At 35.0% G+C, this 18,553-nt stretch overlaps 3 protein-coding genes across 5 annotated transcripts in view; 2 read left to right on the plus strand and 1 right to left on the minus strand.

The window, feature by feature from the left end:
- LOC149677094 (protocadherin-15-like) overlaps positions 1-4,451 on the minus strand; it is a 40,720-nt gene extending 36,269 nt beyond the window's left edge. The window contains exon 1 of the mRNA XM_089838085.1: positions 3,984-4,451. The gene's annotated coding sequence lies outside the window, so the exon portion shown is untranslated. The remainder of the gene's footprint in view (positions 1-3,983) is intronic.
- Positions 4,452-4,702: 251 nt separating this feature from the next.
- Positions 4,703-11,545, plus strand: Taf6 (TBP-associated factor 6). Of its 2 annotated transcripts, none has more exons than XM_089838090.1 (11): positions 4,703-4,906; positions 7,850-7,936; positions 8,016-8,169; positions 8,250-8,306; positions 8,382-8,617; positions 8,686-8,763; positions 9,375-9,476; positions 9,544-9,668; positions 9,735-9,993; positions 10,561-10,740; positions 10,848-11,545. In XM_089838090.1, the coding sequence occupies exons 1-11, from the start codon at positions 4,757-4,759 to the stop codon at positions 11,274-11,276; spliced, it is 1,857 nt and encodes a 618-aa protein (XP_089694216.1). In that variant the 5' UTR covers positions 4,703-4,756; the 3' UTR covers positions 11,277-11,545. The 2 variants fall into 2 exon arrangements, with proteins under 2 accessions (XP_089694216.1, XP_089694217.1); XM_089838091.1 differs by having other exon boundaries at positions 10,561-10,748; positions 10,848-11,038.
- A 5,035-nt stretch (positions 11,546-16,580) lies between these two features.
- LOC149677096 (nuclear receptor subfamily 2 group E member 1-like) lies at positions 16,581-18,534 on the plus strand. Of its 2 annotated transcripts, XM_089838528.1 has the most exons (5): positions 16,581-16,608; positions 16,676-17,131; positions 17,207-17,430; positions 17,967-18,081; positions 18,293-18,534. In XM_089838528.1, exons 1-5 carry the CDS (start codon positions 16,596-16,598, stop codon positions 18,520-18,522), a joined length of 1,038 nt encoding a protein of 345 aa, XP_089694654.1. In that variant the 5' UTR covers positions 16,581-16,595; the 3' UTR covers positions 18,523-18,534. The 2 variants fall into 2 exon arrangements, with proteins under 2 accessions (XP_089694654.1, XP_089694653.1); XM_089838527.1 differs by having other exon boundaries at positions 16,591-17,131.
- Positions 18,535-18,553: the final 19 nt, after the last annotated feature.

Below are 18,553 nucleotides of genomic sequence, written 5' to 3' on the forward strand. Positions count from 1 at the left end.
AGGCCTAATACCGTACGGGAAGTTGTGACTTGTGAATAAAAAGAGGCCCTCATAGCATACGATATGCATTTGGAACAAGGGTAAACCTTGGACATAGGGGTAGGTAATTAAAGTGATCAATATATGGATTATTTTTTTAGGTTGCGGTTTTTAAGTCTGACTAAGACATTAAGGGTTTTTAAAAAAGACCTGCTGAGCTGCAATACCATAATACATAAAACACTCCCATCTCTTTAGGGTAGCTCTTGTCGAGGGGGTAGACGCTCTGGATCTCTGTGTACACCTGAGTTCAAAAGAGTTCAGCTTTGACAGTACATTGAGTTCAAGACATATTGTACACCTGAGTTCTCAAGTGTCAACCCCCTCGGCTCTTGTGGACAAATTGTCATCACATTTTTGACCATCCCTATGTACTTCGGCCCTATAGGCCTAATTAATTACCCATTTTATCTTTAAACACCCTGTATAGTGAACTTCCTACAAATTATTAACCCTTTTAAGGACATGAAAAAAAAAACTACATCTTAGAAGAAATTATAATAATAATAAAAAAAAAATAATAATAATTCGAAATTCCGGTTAATTTATTCTGCCCATAACTGATTTCTATTTTTTTTCTTGTGTGTTAAATTGAAGTTAGCTTATACCAACCGGACTAGTTCTATAGCTTGAAGGGCTTTTGTATGTATCCCACCTTCAGTCTCGGGGCTATGCTACATAACAAGAGATAGAGAGAGTTGAAACTTTTGGGATTATTCCGGCGGTTTTTTGACCCGATTTTTCTTCCCAAAAACTCTAATTGCGCCCACCGCGGCGAAATAATACTTTATATAAAAAGGTCCTCCTTTATTCTGAGGTTTAGACTGACTGCGCCCATTGCATTATGGGCCAGAGAAACCGCCAAAAACCGGGCAATTCCCCCACCAAACCCACCCCCATGGAAGAAGAAGAAATAAACGAAAAAAATATATATTAAAGTTTAGGCATTATGTTTCCAAGTTTCTTATATATCCGCGCCCATCCAAAAAACTGGCTTCTTATTTTTTTCCTTCTTGAAATCTTTTAGCATTAATCTCTTTCTTCTGTCATAGTCCGCGCGGTGTTGTTAAAAGGTAACTATAACCACCACAAAGAATTATAAGTAACGTTTCACCCCCGCTTTGGGACATCAGACACACCAACCATTCATTCAGGGTGGATTAATAGGTTGAATTGTTTCAAAGCATGCCCTACCTCCGGACATATTTCAAGGGATTTAAAATAGGTTTAGATGGGTATAAGGAGGGTTTTTGAAATGAATTATTCGGACTGTCATGTCAAAAAATAAGGTAACATTCATTCTAGTTTAATTTTGAAGACGTTTTTAGATCCTGTATTGGGTTGGGTGGTTTTATTTTTTTTTAAGGATTATTTTTCATTTACATTTATTTTTGATTACCGTCTATCCATCTTAGTTAATAGGAAAATTTTAACCCGGTTCTTTCTTTATATGATTGGATTTTGATGATGACAGGTTGCAAAATTTATTGGGCAATATGTCCTATTGAACAGTTGGGGTTGAATTCTGTCTTTTGTATTTGGGATTTGCAAAGAAGGCAGAAAACTTTAAACTAAAGGGAAGGACCCAATCGAGAATTGTTCTTTTTTAAATCGAAATATATTATTCAAAAGTTTAGATAAAACCAAAGTGTACTTCGTTCTCAGGTCCCAGCCTTTTTGAAATAATAAAGAAGATATTGTACAATTATTGCTAAGGGGAAATTTATTAATTTGACATTTCAAAAGAAGATACGCGTATTAAAGTGTGAAGATCATATACCGCAATTTGTCCTCAGTCATGGGTGCTTCCTGTTTCAAAGAAGTTCAGTACGTCCCTAAAATCTACTTGGGTATATATATTCGCGAGAACAAATGGCTGCACAAAATTGTTCTTTGAAAAATCGTGAAAAACGCTACTGGAAAAGAATATTTATACTAAAGGTACGGTCACGAATTAGAACAATGACTTCTTCGCGAAAGCCATAATGCTTATAAAAACATAGAGAATATGAAAATGGCAAGCTTTGATAACATTCCATAATAAATACAACCATAAACCGCAGTTTAGTGCCACGACTCTATCCGAGATAGAAGAAAAATTAGGTTTACAACAATTCCGCCGTTAAAGCAACATCGTAACATTCAACAGAACATAAATAATGACGCTATAGCTTGATTAGAATGCCAAGGGGTGGGAAAGTTGATAAGAATTAGGTGAGAATTTAATGGAGAAAATGCGAGATGTTTCTCGGTTCGTTCCTTACCAACTGTTTAAACAATTTCATATTCAAGAAATTCCAGGGTTCGTACAACTTTTGGAGAACTGATTTCCTAGAGTTTTCCAGGTTTGTATGAACCCTGAATGCCAGTAATTGTAAATTTGAAACTACAACCCCTTGTCCTCAAAAATGTCCTACAAGAAATTTAAGCACTTTCTTAAAGTTTACACTAAAAGAAAAAATAAAATAAATTAAAAGAACGGAAAAATGTCACTGAAGGAAACGAGGTCAAAAATAGAATTAAGTGGAAATGTTTCTAGGTAACTTTCTTCGAGTGGTACATACATATATCCGAGTGTATAAGCGTGCACGCTATGGTCATTTGAATTTCGTTAGTCGTTATAACAAACATAACCTCGTGTATATGCTGTTCCCAAGGAGAAACTATGCTAAACCTAAATCGATTCTACGGTGTGTTCACAGAATTCACACGCCATATCAGAATTGGGTTAAAATAAAATGAACCGACATAATAAGAAAAAAAAAGAACAATATTATGGTTAGACTTTCTCCTACTTAAAGTTATTAAAGGTTCATATAAATTTTGGCAATCAAAGCCAGGCTTAGACCTCCTTGTGTAAATGCAATAAATCCTTCTATAGTCTATAAAACTATGTATAAACCATACTCCTTCAGTAATATTTTAATAAAAGACTACTGAAAATCCGTATTCAATAATAAAGTAAATATTTACATAAATTATACTAATTACCAAGTCATTTCGTAAGCCTAGTTTACGTAAAAGCGCGGACACGGGCGATAAAAACCTAAGTAGAGCATCGCCTTCATTTTTTTTAAGTTTACCTAACAAGCGGGTTTGGTCTTTTAACATTTTCTGTTAATTTTTCAAAACAATTTTAGTCAAGAATCGTACGTTCCACTGAACGACTTTTTACTATACGATATACCGATTCGTAACTTGCTTGAATGAAAAAAGAAGTCAAAACAGTCACAAACCACCACCACCGTTTGCTAAAAATGATTAACACCAATTTTTGGGAAGGGCTATATCTATCTAATTAGTGCTTGAGGCGATCAATCGAGTTAGCATTTCCGTCTTGAGAAAGAGTTAGGATAGCGTGTCCGATAGAAAAAAATTGCCTAAGGGTTAAAAATATTCAAACATCGTCCTTCTCCCAGTTCTCAGGTAACGGAACTCCTTAGTAAAGTTTCCAAAACGATAGACATTTATAAAGAAAAGTCCACTTCGAAAGACACTATATACAGATTCTTATAAAACTGGTTCCTGATTTTACAGATAACGAACGAACATATCGGTTAAGATCGAACAGAATACGACCGAGACCTCGATTTGTTTTTTGGGGATAAAGGATTAATTGGGGTTGTTAAGGAGGTTTGACAAAAAAAGGTGTATTGAGTGACGTCATCTCTTCATTATTGACAATTTGAATAAAAGCTCATAGTGTAGTCATAGTAAAGGCAAACAAGCAAAGACTAAGCGTGCGTTGTCATAATTTGTTTAGTGAACGCGTTTAACCCTAAATCAATAAATATATTACGTCTGCCAAAAGAAAACACAACCATACACACGTCAATCTGAAGTTCCGAAAGTCTGGTACCTCATAACCAACCCATTGTTGAATGAGTCTGAGAACACTTGGTAAATACCCTACACCTACAGACAATAGAAAAACACAAACTTACGAATTAGGGATAATCCTTATGTTAATCCAAAATTATTGTGTGTTGAAATATTATAATTTGAATTGTTTTTTTTTTTTATAAAATCCAATTTCAGCGACTTTACGTCGGGAGGTTCAAATTTATTAAGGATCCCATGTTGTTACCGAGTTCTTGCAGACACTAGACAGTGGTATGGGACCCCTTATGAAACTTCAAACGAAGCCCGCGCGAGTTCTGGGCTCGCAAAAATTCCGGCACAAAGTGTTCGGGGTAAAAATACAGGATTTCACACTGAAGGAATTTTAACACTGGACAACATCTGAGGGTAATAACAAAAGCATGCTTCTTTTGCTAGGCCAAGTAAAAAATCTATGGGTCTCCCATCTGCCGCTGATTCACGCGGCATAGGGGTCTGAGGCTGACTTTCGAATAATAGAGACAGGTAAAGAAAACGCGTTTCCCACTTCTCTGCCCGTGTTTGAAAAAAACGCACGCACACAGGCGGAAGTCGAGAAGCCCGCGTTGCTAAGCAACCGGTAAGATACACTTCACAGCATTTCATCCCCTTTTTCCCGCCTCCAAAAACGCAACTTTTTTGCGACTTTAACGCCATCTACACGAAACTTTATATTGCTGGGCTAAGCCTAATCCACTAGGACACTATCGCCATCTGGACAGTGTTTACGATAAAAAAAATTCCGCGGGGCCGCCTTAAGCCTAAGCCAAATAGACGGCAGACGCTGACGTAGATTGTTTACTTTCTACGGGAGTGAAGCTGTGAAGGTATCAAAGCAATGGCCAGTAATGAGCCCAAAGTTAGCAGTAATTTATCGCAAGAATCAATTAAAGTCATCGCGGAATCCGTAGGAGTATCAAATCTATCGGATGAGGCTACAAAAACCATAGCCGAGGATATAACTTATCGATTAAAAGTTATTATACAGGTTGTGTAGCTAAGCCTTGGCCTTTTCATTGTTAGTTAAAATTACGGTAGGATTTTACTTTACTTAACTAACCCAACCAACACTTGTTTCTGATTAATTAGACCACGGGGAGTTCGGAAAAAATAGTGAAAAAATTCTAAACCCGCCGCAAGTTGGTCAAAATTTTTTTGAAAATTGCAAGTACCTACCGCCATTAAGACCGCTACGCGCCTAAACGCATTCTGCCCTAGATCTTGAAAAACTACCCGGGGGGGGGGGGGGGTAAATATAATAATATAATCGCGACGGAAATCAGGGAGCACACACTGCGAAAAAATAGCTATGAAATTTTAAACACCCACTGAAACATTTGCAATTCTCATACCAGGATAGAAAAATATTTGAAGCAAGCTCCAATTTTAAAAATAAACAACGATATTTTGCTAAATTGCGTAGATTATTTCGGAAGTAAATGAAGATAAACAATAATATTTTGCTAAATTGCGTAGATTATTTCGGAAGTAAATAAAGATAAACAATAATATTTTGGAAAAGGCGTAACATTATTTGGGAAGTAAATGAAGATAAACAACAATATTTTGGAAAAAACGTAACATTATTTGGGAAATAAATGAAGATAAACAACAATATTTTGGAAAAGGCGTAATATTATTTGGGAAGTAAATGAAGATAACCCACAATATTTTGGAAAAGGCGTCATATTTTACAGCAATAATTTGGAAAAGCCGTCATATTTTACATCAATAATATTATAGAAAAGGCGTCCGATTTTAGAGCAATATATTGGAAAAGGCGTCCGATTTTAGAGCAATATATTGGAAATGGCGTCAAATTTTACAGCAATATTTTGGAAAAGGCGTCATATTTTACAGCAATATTTTGGAAAAGGCGTCATATTTTACAGCAATATTTTGGAAAAGGCGTCAAATTTTACAGCAATATTTTGGAAAAGGAGTTCTACTTTTCAGCAATATTTTGGAAAAGGAGTTCTACTTTTCAGCAATATTTTGGAAAAGGAGTTCTACTTTTCAGCAATATTTTGGAAAAGGAGTTCTACTTTACAGGAAAATTTTGGAAAAGGCGTCATATTTTACAGCAAAATTTTGCAAAAGGCGTCTTATTCTTTTTGAAATATCTAAACACAAACAGCGATATTTTGTAAACGGTTTCAAATTACCAGAGAAGAACTAAATACAATTAGAAATTCCAAATATATTTATGGCTATGCCGTAATGTATTACCCGAGAAACACCACTTGGCGGAGGCCACACTTCGTTTCTCACGGAGAGTTTTTTATGATATTGCTGTAAAATTTGACGCCTTTTCCTAAATATTGCTGTAAAATTTGACGTCTTTTCCTAAATATTGCTGTAAAATTTGACGCCTTTTCCTAAATATTGCTGTAAAATTTGACGCCTTTTCCAAAATATTGCTGTAAAATATGACGCCTTTTCCAAAATATTGCTGTAAAATATGACGCCTTTTCCAAAATATTGCTGTAAAATATAACGCCCTTTCCAAAATATTGCTGTAAAATATGACGCCTTTTCCAAAATATTGCTGTAAAATATGACGCCTTTTACAAAATATTGTGGATAACGTTATCTTCATTTACTTCCCAAATAATGTTACGCCTTTTCCAAAATATTGTTGTTTATCTTCATTTATTTCCCAAATAATGTTACTTTTTTTCCAAAATATTGTGGTTTATCTTCATTTACTTCCCAAATAATGTTACGCCTTTTCCAAAATATTGTTGTTTATCTTCATTTACTTCCCAAATAATGTTACGCCTTTTCCAAAATATTGTTGTTTATCTTCATTTATTTCCCAAATAATGTTACGTTTTTTCCAAAATATTGTGGTTTATTTTCATTTACTTCCCAAATAATGTTACTCCTTTTCCAAAATATTATTGTTTATCTTTATTTACTTCCGAAATAATAATTTCTGTAAAATATGACGCTTTTCCAAAATATTGCTGTAAAATTTGACGCCTTTTCCAAAATATTGCTGTAAAATATGACGCCTTTTACAAATATTACCATTTACTTCCAAATAATTCGCGCTATTTTCCATAATTTTGCCTTTGCGTTCATTTGCTTCCCAAATTATTTGAAGCCTGCTCCAAAAACTTGATGATTACTTCATTTACAACCCAAATAGAATTCAACCTTTTCTGAAATATTTCTCAACTAAAGTCAGCCTTTTCCAAAGTTTTGATGATTACTTCATTTACAACTCAAATAAAATGCGCCCTATTCCTAATTTTTTTTCTCAATTAAAATCCACCTTTTCAAATATTATTATTTAGGGTTCGGTTTGGTTACTTATTAGCTAATTTACCACCTTTTCCAAAATTTCTGTTTGCGATTAGGCCTAGTTACTTAAAAACCAATTAGTGCCTTTTTTCCCAAAATATTGTTTTACTTTTAAATACTTCCCAAAAGTTTTAATGCTTGTTTTAGAAACTAAAATATCGCTAATGTAATTTTCGCCATTTCTCGCCTATATTCTCCTTTTCCTTATTTTTGGCATTTCTAAATTTTTCTTTACGCAATATTTTGTAATTTTACACAGATTACGTTTCGATCCCAGTACCAAAAATGAATGGTTTTGATAAAATAAGTAGGTCTTAAAAATTCCATAGCTATACTTCCGTCGCGAGTCCTTGAAGTTCTTATAGTTGCCCTCCCCCCGGCATATTATCAAAGATTGAGTGCATAGTGCGTTTAGTCTATAGCGGTAAGTACATGCAATTTTAAAATTTTCAAAAATGTTTTTGACCAACTTGCGGCGGGTTTAGAATTTTTTCACTATTTTTTCCGAACTCCCCGTGGCCTAATTAGTCAGAATCAAGTGTTGGTTGAGTTAGTTAAGTAAAGTAAAATCCTACCAAAATTACATTACACGATTTCAAAATTTAAATTTTGTACCTAAAAGGATTCCCAGAAGTTTATGGGACATGCCAGAAGGCGAAAACTAAGCACCTGCGACTTTGACCAAGCCGTTAAGGTCAAAAATACAGAGGTAGACCTAATTTTTAACACCAAAACTCTATTGTTTGATGGATGTAACAATAAAAGGCATGATGTAAAAAATGTTCTAGCCTCTCTATGGATTTTCAAATCAAGATTACATACCATTTCGATTTGCTTCTGGAGGCGGGAGGGAGTTGTTTTTCCTTGAAGAAAAGGATCAAGACTTGGCAGAAATAATCAGTTCCCAAATGCCAAAACTTCCTTTAGACGTTTCAGTCAGAGGTTATGCACTTTCTGAAATAAAAAAGACCACATCTTTTGAATATTTGTCTTTAAAACTACAATATCATTACACTTTACAGCTCATTGGCTTAGCATTGAAGGTGTGCAGCCTACAATACCAGAAAATCCACCTCCAGGTATGTTAAACTTAGACTTAAACTTAAATCTCGTTAAATTTGTGATTCTCAATTAATATATCTCATTTTTAACAGTTTCTAAGGACCAACAAAGAGTAGAAAGCATTGACCCTGCCTCTAAACTTCACAAGGGCGCTACTTTAAGCCCAAAAACTGGCAAACCACCAATTGGTTCCAAATTAGAAAACACAAAACACGTAGAAGTGGTTCGTGTTAAACAATTAGCCACTCATGAATTATCAGTAGAACAACAGCTATATTACAAAGAAATCACAGAGGCCTGTGTTGGCTCGGATGAAGCCAGAAGAGCCGTAAGTTATCAGATTCAGAACTCAATTAAATCTAATTTAATCAATATTAAAACTAATTAAAATTATAGGAAGCGTTACAAAGTTTGGCTTCAGATCCTGGTTTACATCAAATGGTGCCCAGATTATGTACCTTCATTTCTGAAGGGGTAATTTTCAAAATCAAATAATTTATAATCTAATTAATTCCAAAATTAATTATTTTTATTCTTAAATTAATTTATTTTTATTCTTAAATTAATTTATTTTTATTCTTAAATTAATTTATTTTTATTCTTAAATTAATTATTTTTATTCTTAATTCTTAAATTAATTATTTTTATTCTTAAATTAATTATTTTTATTCTTAAATTAATTATTTTTATTCTTAAATTAATTATTTTTATTCTTAAATTAATTATTTTTATTCTTAAATTAATTATTTTTATTCTTAAATTAATTATTTTTATTCTTAAATTAATTATTTTTATTCTTAAATTAATTATTTTTATTCTTAAATTAATTATTTTTATTCTTAAATTAATTATTTTTATTCTTAAATTAATTATTTTTATTCTTAAATTAATTATTTTTATTCTTAAATTAATTATTTTTATTCTTAAATTAATTATTTTTATTCTTAAATTAATTATTTTTATTCTTAAATTAATTATTTTTATTCTTAAATTAATTATTTTTATTCTTAAATTAATTATTTTTATTCTTAAATTAATTATTTTTATTCTTAAATTAATTATTTTTATACTTAAATTAATTCTAGGTTAAAGTTAATGTAGTCCAAAACAACTTGGCTTTACTTATCTATTTAATGAGAATGGTCAAAGCATTATTAGATAACCAAACATTATATTTAGAAAAATATGTAAGTTTAACTCATTAATTTAATTACTCCATCCAATTAATTAATTACTAACATTTAAATATTACAGCTACACGAGCTTATACCATCAGTAGGTACTTGCATAGTTAGCAAGCAATTATGTACAAGACCTGATGTAGATAATCATTGGGCATTGAGAGATTTTGCGTCTAGATTAATGGCTCAAATTTGCAAGTGAGTTATAATTGACTTATTTCTTTTTCCTAATTAATTAATTATTAATTAATGTTTTTTTTAAAGAAATTTTAACACAAGCACCAACAGTATTCAAACTCGTATCACAAGAATGTTTAGTAGGGCTTTAGCCAATGAAAAATTGCCCTTAGCTTCACATTACGGAGCCATTTCTGGTTTATCAGAATTGGGTCCCGAAGTAATTAGATCATTTGTGGCCCCAAGAGTAAAATACATCGGGGAAAGAATTAAACAATGCTTAGAAGGTTCTATTATGAATAGCGCGGATAAAAGTGCAGCTGAACATATAAAACAACTACTTTTGGTAAGAAAAACAAGGGGAGCAAGGCGTATATTGTGACCAAAGAGAATATACCAAGAGGAGCGGAAGCTCTAGCATTTTTTGGTAGCCCTGAGTTTTAGGGTTCTAGTTCCGTGAGTCACGTGATCGCGAAATTCGCGTCGTCTATTCCGTAGTCTGCTAAAGTAGGGTTAGCTTCCTTAGATCAGACAACGATGTCGTTAACACTATTAGATGGTTTAAAAAATGTTGAAGGTAAATTGTAATACAAAAATATTACAATTTAAAGAATGTACTTGCTTTTCTCTCGAATACTAGCGCATTTGAGCGCATTAATCAACTGTTCTGTAGCTTCTGTTAACACTAAGACTCGGCTCTAAAATTTGTCGATATGCAGACGACATATTCTAACCAATGAAAGTTGTAGCGAATAAGCCAAACACGAGAAACCGGATGTAGTTCCCTAAAACTCAAAGCCACCAATTTTAAAAGCCTTGGCAAAGGCTAAAGCTTCCGCTCCTCTTGGTATATTCTCTTTGTTGTGACCAAGGCTTAACTTTGTTTATTTCTATAAAATTTTCTAATAAACAGAGAACCCTAGCTCCCGTTTTAAAAGCCAGCCGTCAACCCCCAGACAATATGGACGACTATCGTAATGAATTTGGTTACTTGGGGAATTTAATTCACGGTTCAGTTGTCCGTGCCAGGCAACAATCAACACCCGCTATAACAACAACCCCTTCCAGTAGACCAACCGTGACCCTGACTCAGGTAAAAAAGTAACGTATACCTTTCCTAACTCCTTGGCATCTCGTGAAAGTGTTAAAACTTTTACCGGGATAAATAAATAATTTAAGAAACTATCAATTCTCCGACAGTCTCGTCCCATCAACCAGCCATCAAGGACTCCAACCATAATGAGTTTACCACCGCGTCAAACACCTCCCCCTCCTTCTCCAAATACTACCACCAATCCTAAATATGTCTTTGTGGCTTCAAACTCTCTCTCAGCTAACCCAATGGGTATGACGCCTATGGGTGGTTCGGGTTCTAGCAATAATTCGGGTCCTACTTTGGTCAAAATATCTACACCGGGTGGTCCACAAACTCCTCTTCTAACTTCAAAAAATATTAATTCCAACCCAGTACCAAAATTGGTCATGATGCAGCCTAATCAGGTTCTGAGTGGCGGCAATGGGAACAGCTCTATGAATCCCTTTGGAATGAGGAGTATAATACAAACGGCCACTACACCTGTAGGTAGCCCACTTATGCCTGAAAGCTCTAGTTACGAAACTGATAAATAGCAATTGAAATTTCTTTATTTCTAACGATTGTATAACTTAGGCTTAAAAATGAATGAATTTCTTTATTTCTCACGATTGTATAATTTAGGCTTAAAAATGAATGAATTTCTTTATTAGTTTCTAACAATTGTATAAGTAATTTAGGCTTAAAACTAATGAATTTCTTTTTCTTTTTGGGTATTCCCAAATGGAAAAAATGTTGGCAAAATTTTGTACAAAAGTTCATATCATAAATGTAATTCCATTTTATAAAAAAAAAATATTCAAAATCATGATTTCAATTCTTTATAAGTGTCATGGTGTATTTCAATTATTTGTATGAACTAAAATAGGCCTACTATAGAGTAATAGCAGTTTCCCAGCTTTGACAGTATTATGGTCTATGGACAAATAACATGGGGTGCCATTAGTCTATTAAATGTCAAAATACTCCCAAGCATTAAGAATAAACTGAGTCCTATAGAGTGCTGTCAGAAGCGCCGGTGTGACGTCACCCATGCTGTTTTCCCATAAAGAAAAAACGGTAACTGTCATGGCCGCCCATTGCTAAAGGCAGAGTTGTCACGTTTAACCTTGGATCTGACTACAACTGACAGCACTCTATTATAGTCCGCATTTTACAACTATAGAGTGCTTTCAGTTGGCTAAGTAATACGTCACACCCTCCTAAGTCTTACCAAAGGTCAGGTAGCCATATTTTTTTGTTTCAACTTTCCTTCCGCATTCAACCCAGCAGTATAGAGAGCTTTCAGATGGGATAGTAGAACGTCACACCCTCCCAAGTCTTACTGTTGGCTGTTCTGGTAGCCATATTGGGGTGGTCTCAGCTTCATTCCCGCTTTAAACCCACCAATATGGCAGCGTAAATTATGTGACTAGACTCAGCTCCTCCTCCAACTGAAAGCTCTCTATAACCGCGCAAAGTACCTCCCCCCCAACCTAAATCTCTCTATACAAATAGAAGGTGTTGACATTTTGAGGAGACCACTCCCATTAACAGACACGCGCAGTAAAGGTGAACTAAAACTCGTCGGGGGGGGGGAGCTAGGGGTGAAACTATTGGATGGAGATATCGGATCAAAAGGCGGCAGCTTCCTCGAATCCGAAAGAGGCTCATCAATTATTAGTATCCCCGAGAAGGGCAGGGACTGTCTGCAGTTCCACACAAAAGCGCAATTCGAAGAGACTAGGGTAAGAAGGGGAAGGGGGCAGCGCACCTGTGCCACGTGTCTCTTAAAGTGCTCTGTCACCAGATTCATCTCGTTCAAACGCACTTAACTCTCCACCTTCCTCTATATCCCATAGTCACTTTCACGCGACAAAAGAACGGGAAAAGTTCAGAGTCCGGGTTTCGATTTACCGGGGGAGTTCAAAAGCTAAAAGAGCGAAGAGCCCCTAGATTTTTTTTGTCAAAAGGAAACAGAAATCGTGTGATAAAATAGGTTTTGTTTTAACCTAGAATCTTAATTACATCTTTTTCAAACACTAAAATAAATGTACTAATTATAATTAAGGTTGTCAAATGTAAAATTTGTGGTGTAAAGGCCCGTTCAGACGACACTCTTTTTCTCGCTACGCTCGCTGTGCTCAGCCTGAGCTCATCACATTTTCTGGCTTCACCAGCCTCTAGAAAATGCACTGTTCACACGGCCAAAATTTTCTCATTCTTGATCTCGGCAAAGCGAGAAAAAAAGTTCGAATCTCTTGAAATTTTAGTAAGAGATATCGAAGGGTTATAAATTATCGTGCAAAGATTTAAAACTAATAGTTTTTTTCTTAAAAATTCTCTAGGTTAATAATTAGGTTTTGATTATGCATAAATAAAACTTTAATGCATTTTTTGAAAAACAACTAATCGTTTTAAAACTTTGCACGATAATTAAAAACCCTTCAATATACTTATCAGTAAAATTTCAAGGGATTCGAGCCAGTGAAACCAAAGAAAACACATTTCCACATAGAAGCAGACTACACAACAAAGAATGACGTCATTTCGGAAGCACTCTATTGGCTGTGCCGAGCAAAGAGAAAAAAAAAATTGAATCAGCACAGCGAGCGTAGCGAGAAAAAGAGTGTCGTCTGAACGGGCCTTTAGTCTCGAATAAGGATTTCTCCTTATACAAGAAATCCTTATTTTTGAGGACAATTTCAGAATCGGACCTCTAAGTCGAAGACTCCTTCACCCCTATATCCTCCTAGCTCTACCTGACATATCTCAAAACTTTTTTCTTTAAATTAATCATATCTTTAATATTTGTTCCAAAGGGAAGGTAAAAAATAAAATAGTGGTTTTTATCTAGTCTTCTACTTTTTTGGCCTATTGACGCTTTTAGGTCTATTTTTCCTTTGCTCGTCACTTTGCCCCCTGGCGGTCGATTCTTACAACCAGGGATTTGAAGAGACAAAAAAAGCGGATAGATTTGAGTTTGAATCTAAATCGCTGAAAAATTGGATGCCGACAGACTAAGGGGCGTGCCAACATGAGCCAAAATTTTCGCCCCCCCGCTGCCCCCGTAGTTGGCACGCCCTTTCATGCCGTTCAGAAAGAAAATGATGTAACAGTTTTTAAACTCTCCAATTATATTCCCCAATTAATTTTAATTAATTACAGAGACTAATTGGCGAAAAAAGAGCCATGAGAGAGGAAATCGAGGATTTGAAATTTTAACTCTATTTTAAATTTTAACTCTATTTTAAATTTTAACTCTATTTTAAATTTTAACTCTATTTTAAATTTTAACTCTATTTTAAATTTTAACTCTTTTTTAAATTTTAACTCTATTTTAAATTTTAATTGCTGGAAAAAGATTTGCAATGCAAGAATGCCGAGTTAAGTAAATATTCGGAGATTGCCAGAGAATATATGGACGAAATAGATGTTTAAATTTTAACTATTTTAAATTTTCCGCTAGCGATTTAACTAGGGATTTAACGGTTCATAATTTCAAGTTTACAAAAAAACTATTTTAAATTTTAACAATAGAGGAATCCATTTTTTTAATATTAATTATGAAGTTTTGATTAATTTATAATAAAATAAAATAAGACATTGATTAAGTCTTGATAGGCACAACCATGGAAGTTCATAATTAAAAAACATGTATATAAAACTGACGTATTTTAAAAACTTTCCTTAGAAAAAAAATTAAGCTTAAAAAATAAATTTGTGCTTGTATTTCTTTAAAAATTAAAATCATGATTTAACCCTTTTTTCTTTGCAAAAAAATAATAAGAAAATATTTTAAAAAGTTTTTTTCTTCCATAGGCAAAACTTGAACGTTCATCAAGCATAGGTAAAACTTCTTTGTAAATAATATGTTTGTATTATGGCAGATTATTTATCTATTGGCACTGGCAGTGCCGAGCAAAGAGAGAAAAAAGTTGAATTTTTTCAACTTTTTTTCTCGCTTTGCCGAGATCAAGAATGACAAAATTTTGGGCGTGTGAACAGTGTATTTTATAGAGGCTGGTGAAGCCAGAAAATCTGATGAGCTCAGCACAGCGAGCGTTGCGAGAAAAAGAGTGTCGTCTGAACGGGCCTTAAAAGAGATTAGTGGTTTTATTTTTTGGTTCAAGTAAGGGGGTAGTTAGAACGAACGGGCTTATTTCTGAAAGCTCGGTAAAAAGTTATAATAATACAATTCTTCTACGTAAGAAAATATATATTTTTGTCAATTGGTTGAATCAATCCGAACGCGACCATTAAAAATTGTCTAACAAAATATCGCAACACAGTAAGCCCACGAAAAGCTAGAAATGATCGGCAGGTATTCAAAGGTAAAATGAAAGGGAAGGTAGGCCTATAACCGTTGTATTAATAATATTACGGAGCCCCGTGTCTCTTTAATAGGTAGGGAGGGGTAAGAGAGTGGTTATCCCTTTTCCATTAAGAGCTTTTGTGACTACCTACAAAATGGAACCATTTTTACCGCCTCCCACAATACCTCGCGCGCGAGCTATAGCATTCTATCTCTTCTCTATATGAATAAATAATAGGAAAAGATCGTCAAAAGCTAGGTATATACCACGTCAATGATGATTGAATGAATTAAGCTTCCTAAATTATACAAAAGACACGTTCAACTAGCCAATAATACCTCCCACATAGTTTCCCGCCAAATTAATCGACTTGAAACTATTCAACTAGGCCTAAATTAATTATTTATTCATTCCAGAACTTCTTTAAAAGGTACCTCTTATAATTGAATCAAGTCCAAATTCATCAAAAACACTTTAGTTAATTTAAACTTTAAATCTGCAAAATTTACGACGCACGTAGGGAAAGCTATCTTATAGGGGTTTTATACCCCATGTATTTTCTACCGGCGCCTGTAGAACTGTTTTACCCGCTGAGCACCGGTGTTCGGGGCAAAACCTAAATACAGGGGTAAACCTTTTTTCTCTCTCAAAGTTTTAGACAATAATTAATATTTTATGAGCAACTACTGTTACTTATATTAAAATTACGAAATTAACCAGGTAAATTAGTTTCCTACTATGATATCAAAGATAGAAATTAAAAGAATCAATTTACAAACTACCGCTAATGCGTTTATGGAATTATATGTTTGGGATATTATTAAGCGATGGTTCCTATCCATGGTAGGATGTTCTGATTGACAAGACACGTGACATGATCTATTGTCCGGGGCAATTTTCGCGCGCGCCAAAAAGCCACTCGAACGGCGAGCAAAAATCGAAACTTCTAATGGCATTGAAGGTATTACGTTACTATATCCTTCTGATCAAACAATGGTCACCAATGAAGCCATTAAATCCTTCGCCAAGTGGTATAACAACCGCAAAAAGGGGTCCCCGCCCAGTCAAATTGACGGGGAGGAGCTAAAACTAACCAATAGGGAAAAGGGAAATGTTGGGGACCAAGATTTTAAAAGGCGAAAACGACGATCAAATAATCTTATTTAACCGGAAATTGGGATTAAAGATGGGTAAGTTTCTTTCCGGATACTTTTGGACTTTTAATCTCGGGGCCTGATTTCAATTGAAGTTACGTTTGTCTTTTCGATAAGGTCGCACCCTACCAGTTCCTGTTTCTTGTAAAGTTTGTGGGGATAAATCATACGGGAAACACTACGGAGTTTATTGTTGCGATGGGTGTAGTTGTTTCTTTAAACGGAGCATAAGAAGGGGGATTATTTATACATGCATAGGTAGGTTTGATTGCCGTGATGAGCTCCTCTTAAAGTGTAGTTAAATAATTTCGAATTATAAACAGCAGGGGGTGGAAACTGTGTCATAGATAAAGCTAGAAGAAATTGGTGTCCGTATTGTCGTTTACAAAAGTGTTTCGCTGTCACCATGAATCGCAATGGTAAACCATATAATTCTAATTATACGGGACAGTAACCATGGTAATTATAACAGCGATTTTACGTTAGCTGTCCAAGAAGAACGTGGTCCGCGAAAGTCTAAAGCGCCAAGACCCACCACTAATGTTGACGGCAATTCAGCCACTAGTCAGAGAACACCGAAATTAAAACCAGAACCAAGAGAACGTCCAACAGCATCCCCAACTATGGCTGATAATAATGCACCTGTCATAACGCGACCTCAAAGTCCAGCGATTATCCCGCCTACAACTACAACTACTTTTATCTATGGAAACTACTTGTTACCGCCACCTCCGCCGGCACATGTCCCGGCTGTTCAATTCCCTACTTCATGCCCTTTGACTGCTGGCCACGCGGAATGTCGGAAGTTAATGGTGGACAATGGACCTTTTACGTCAAGGGAACATCCTGTTTCATCCCATCGAAATATCTACAGCGCATTCCGAAGAGTTATACCTAACCAACCACTCACTATAACTTCGCATATGCCTTCGCTAATGAGCTGTAAGTGTGGTCATTGTTAAGCCTAGCGTTTTAAAACGAGCGACTTTAGATCTAAACTTTGACCCCCTTTTGCAGTTAAAGCTCCCGTTAGGGCTGGTGAACTATTCCATGAAATAGCAGCTCACGTTTTGTTCGTTTCTGTACGTCGGGCAAGGTCAAATGAAGTTTTTCGAACTCTATCCCCCATTGACCAAACTGCTATACTATCCGAAGTTTGGTCTGAACTTTTCCTATTGCAAGCGGCGTACTGGCCAGTTGATATTATTACGGTGGCAAAAAGAATTAATTATGGGATAAAGGTAAGTCATTTTCATAAATACTCAGTAGAAAATCATGGGGGTCGCGAAAATAGTTTGCTTTGGTAATATCGGGGTCATAATTTGGCTTCTACCCGCTAAGGTTAAACCCATTTTCAATGAGGTTGTCGCGCGGCGACTCCCGCGGCCCGCCTTAACTAAGCCTTGGACTTTTTTTTTGTAAATTATAAAACCCCCAAAACATTGTAATAAAATATTTTAACTTACATTAAGATGTTTTTTAGTTAATTACCACTAATGAAGCCCGCACAAAACACTTAATTAGTAATCCAATGGGAAAACTGCGCGAAATAATTTAGACCAACTTAAAACACGGCCGAACCGAAAGACGGCTTTCACTGAAAATCTGCCGGCAAAATAGCCACTTCTGATTGGTCCTCATAAGCACGTGATATTATTCAGCCAATCTGAATGCAAGAAAATATAGGCCTGAAAGTTTAAAAACTATGTAACTTTGTAAATTTTTGAGTTTATTTAAAATAATTAAAATTAAATAAAATACTTAAATTTCTTTACAGAATGGACAACAAAATAATTTTAGACGTTTAGAATTAGCTTTGGGGCAGGCACAAGCCTTACAACTCGATCATATTGAAAAGACACTACTTGAATCAATTACCCTTTTAAGAAAAGGTACTGAAACAACACAATAGAGCTATCTCAGAAGCCTTAGTGTGACGTCACCCATGCTATTAACCCGCATAGAACCAAAGCGGTACCAAACATGGCCGCCCACTGCCTAAGCTAAGCCAGTGACGTTTTACCTAGGCACTGACGTCACAACTGAGATAGCTCTATATAACCTTAAATACCATCCTACAGGACCTACTTTACACCTTTACAGATGCTTTGAAAGAATCCTCGATGCTTAATATGGATAATATGCTTGATCAAACCCAAAATACTTTATGGCATTACATGACAAACTCTCAACCACAAAACCCAGCAAGATTTGGCAGATCTTTGCTACTTCTTTCAACTCTACGTAGTATTCCACCCAACATAGTTGAAGATCTATTCTTCAAGAACACTATTGGCACCGTTTCCATATCAAACATTCTAAATAATTTGTAGCTTTTTGTCTAACCCCCCCCCCCCCGATAAA

Source organism: Phalangium opilio, unplaced genomic scaffold (assembly GCF_054372755.1).
Source record: "Phalangium opilio isolate 3A_F unplaced genomic scaffold, DU_Popi_V2 ptg000045l_1, whole genome shotgun sequence".
NCBI classification, from domain to species: Eukaryota; Metazoa; Arthropoda; class Arachnida; order Opiliones; family Phalangiidae; genus Phalangium; species Phalangium opilio.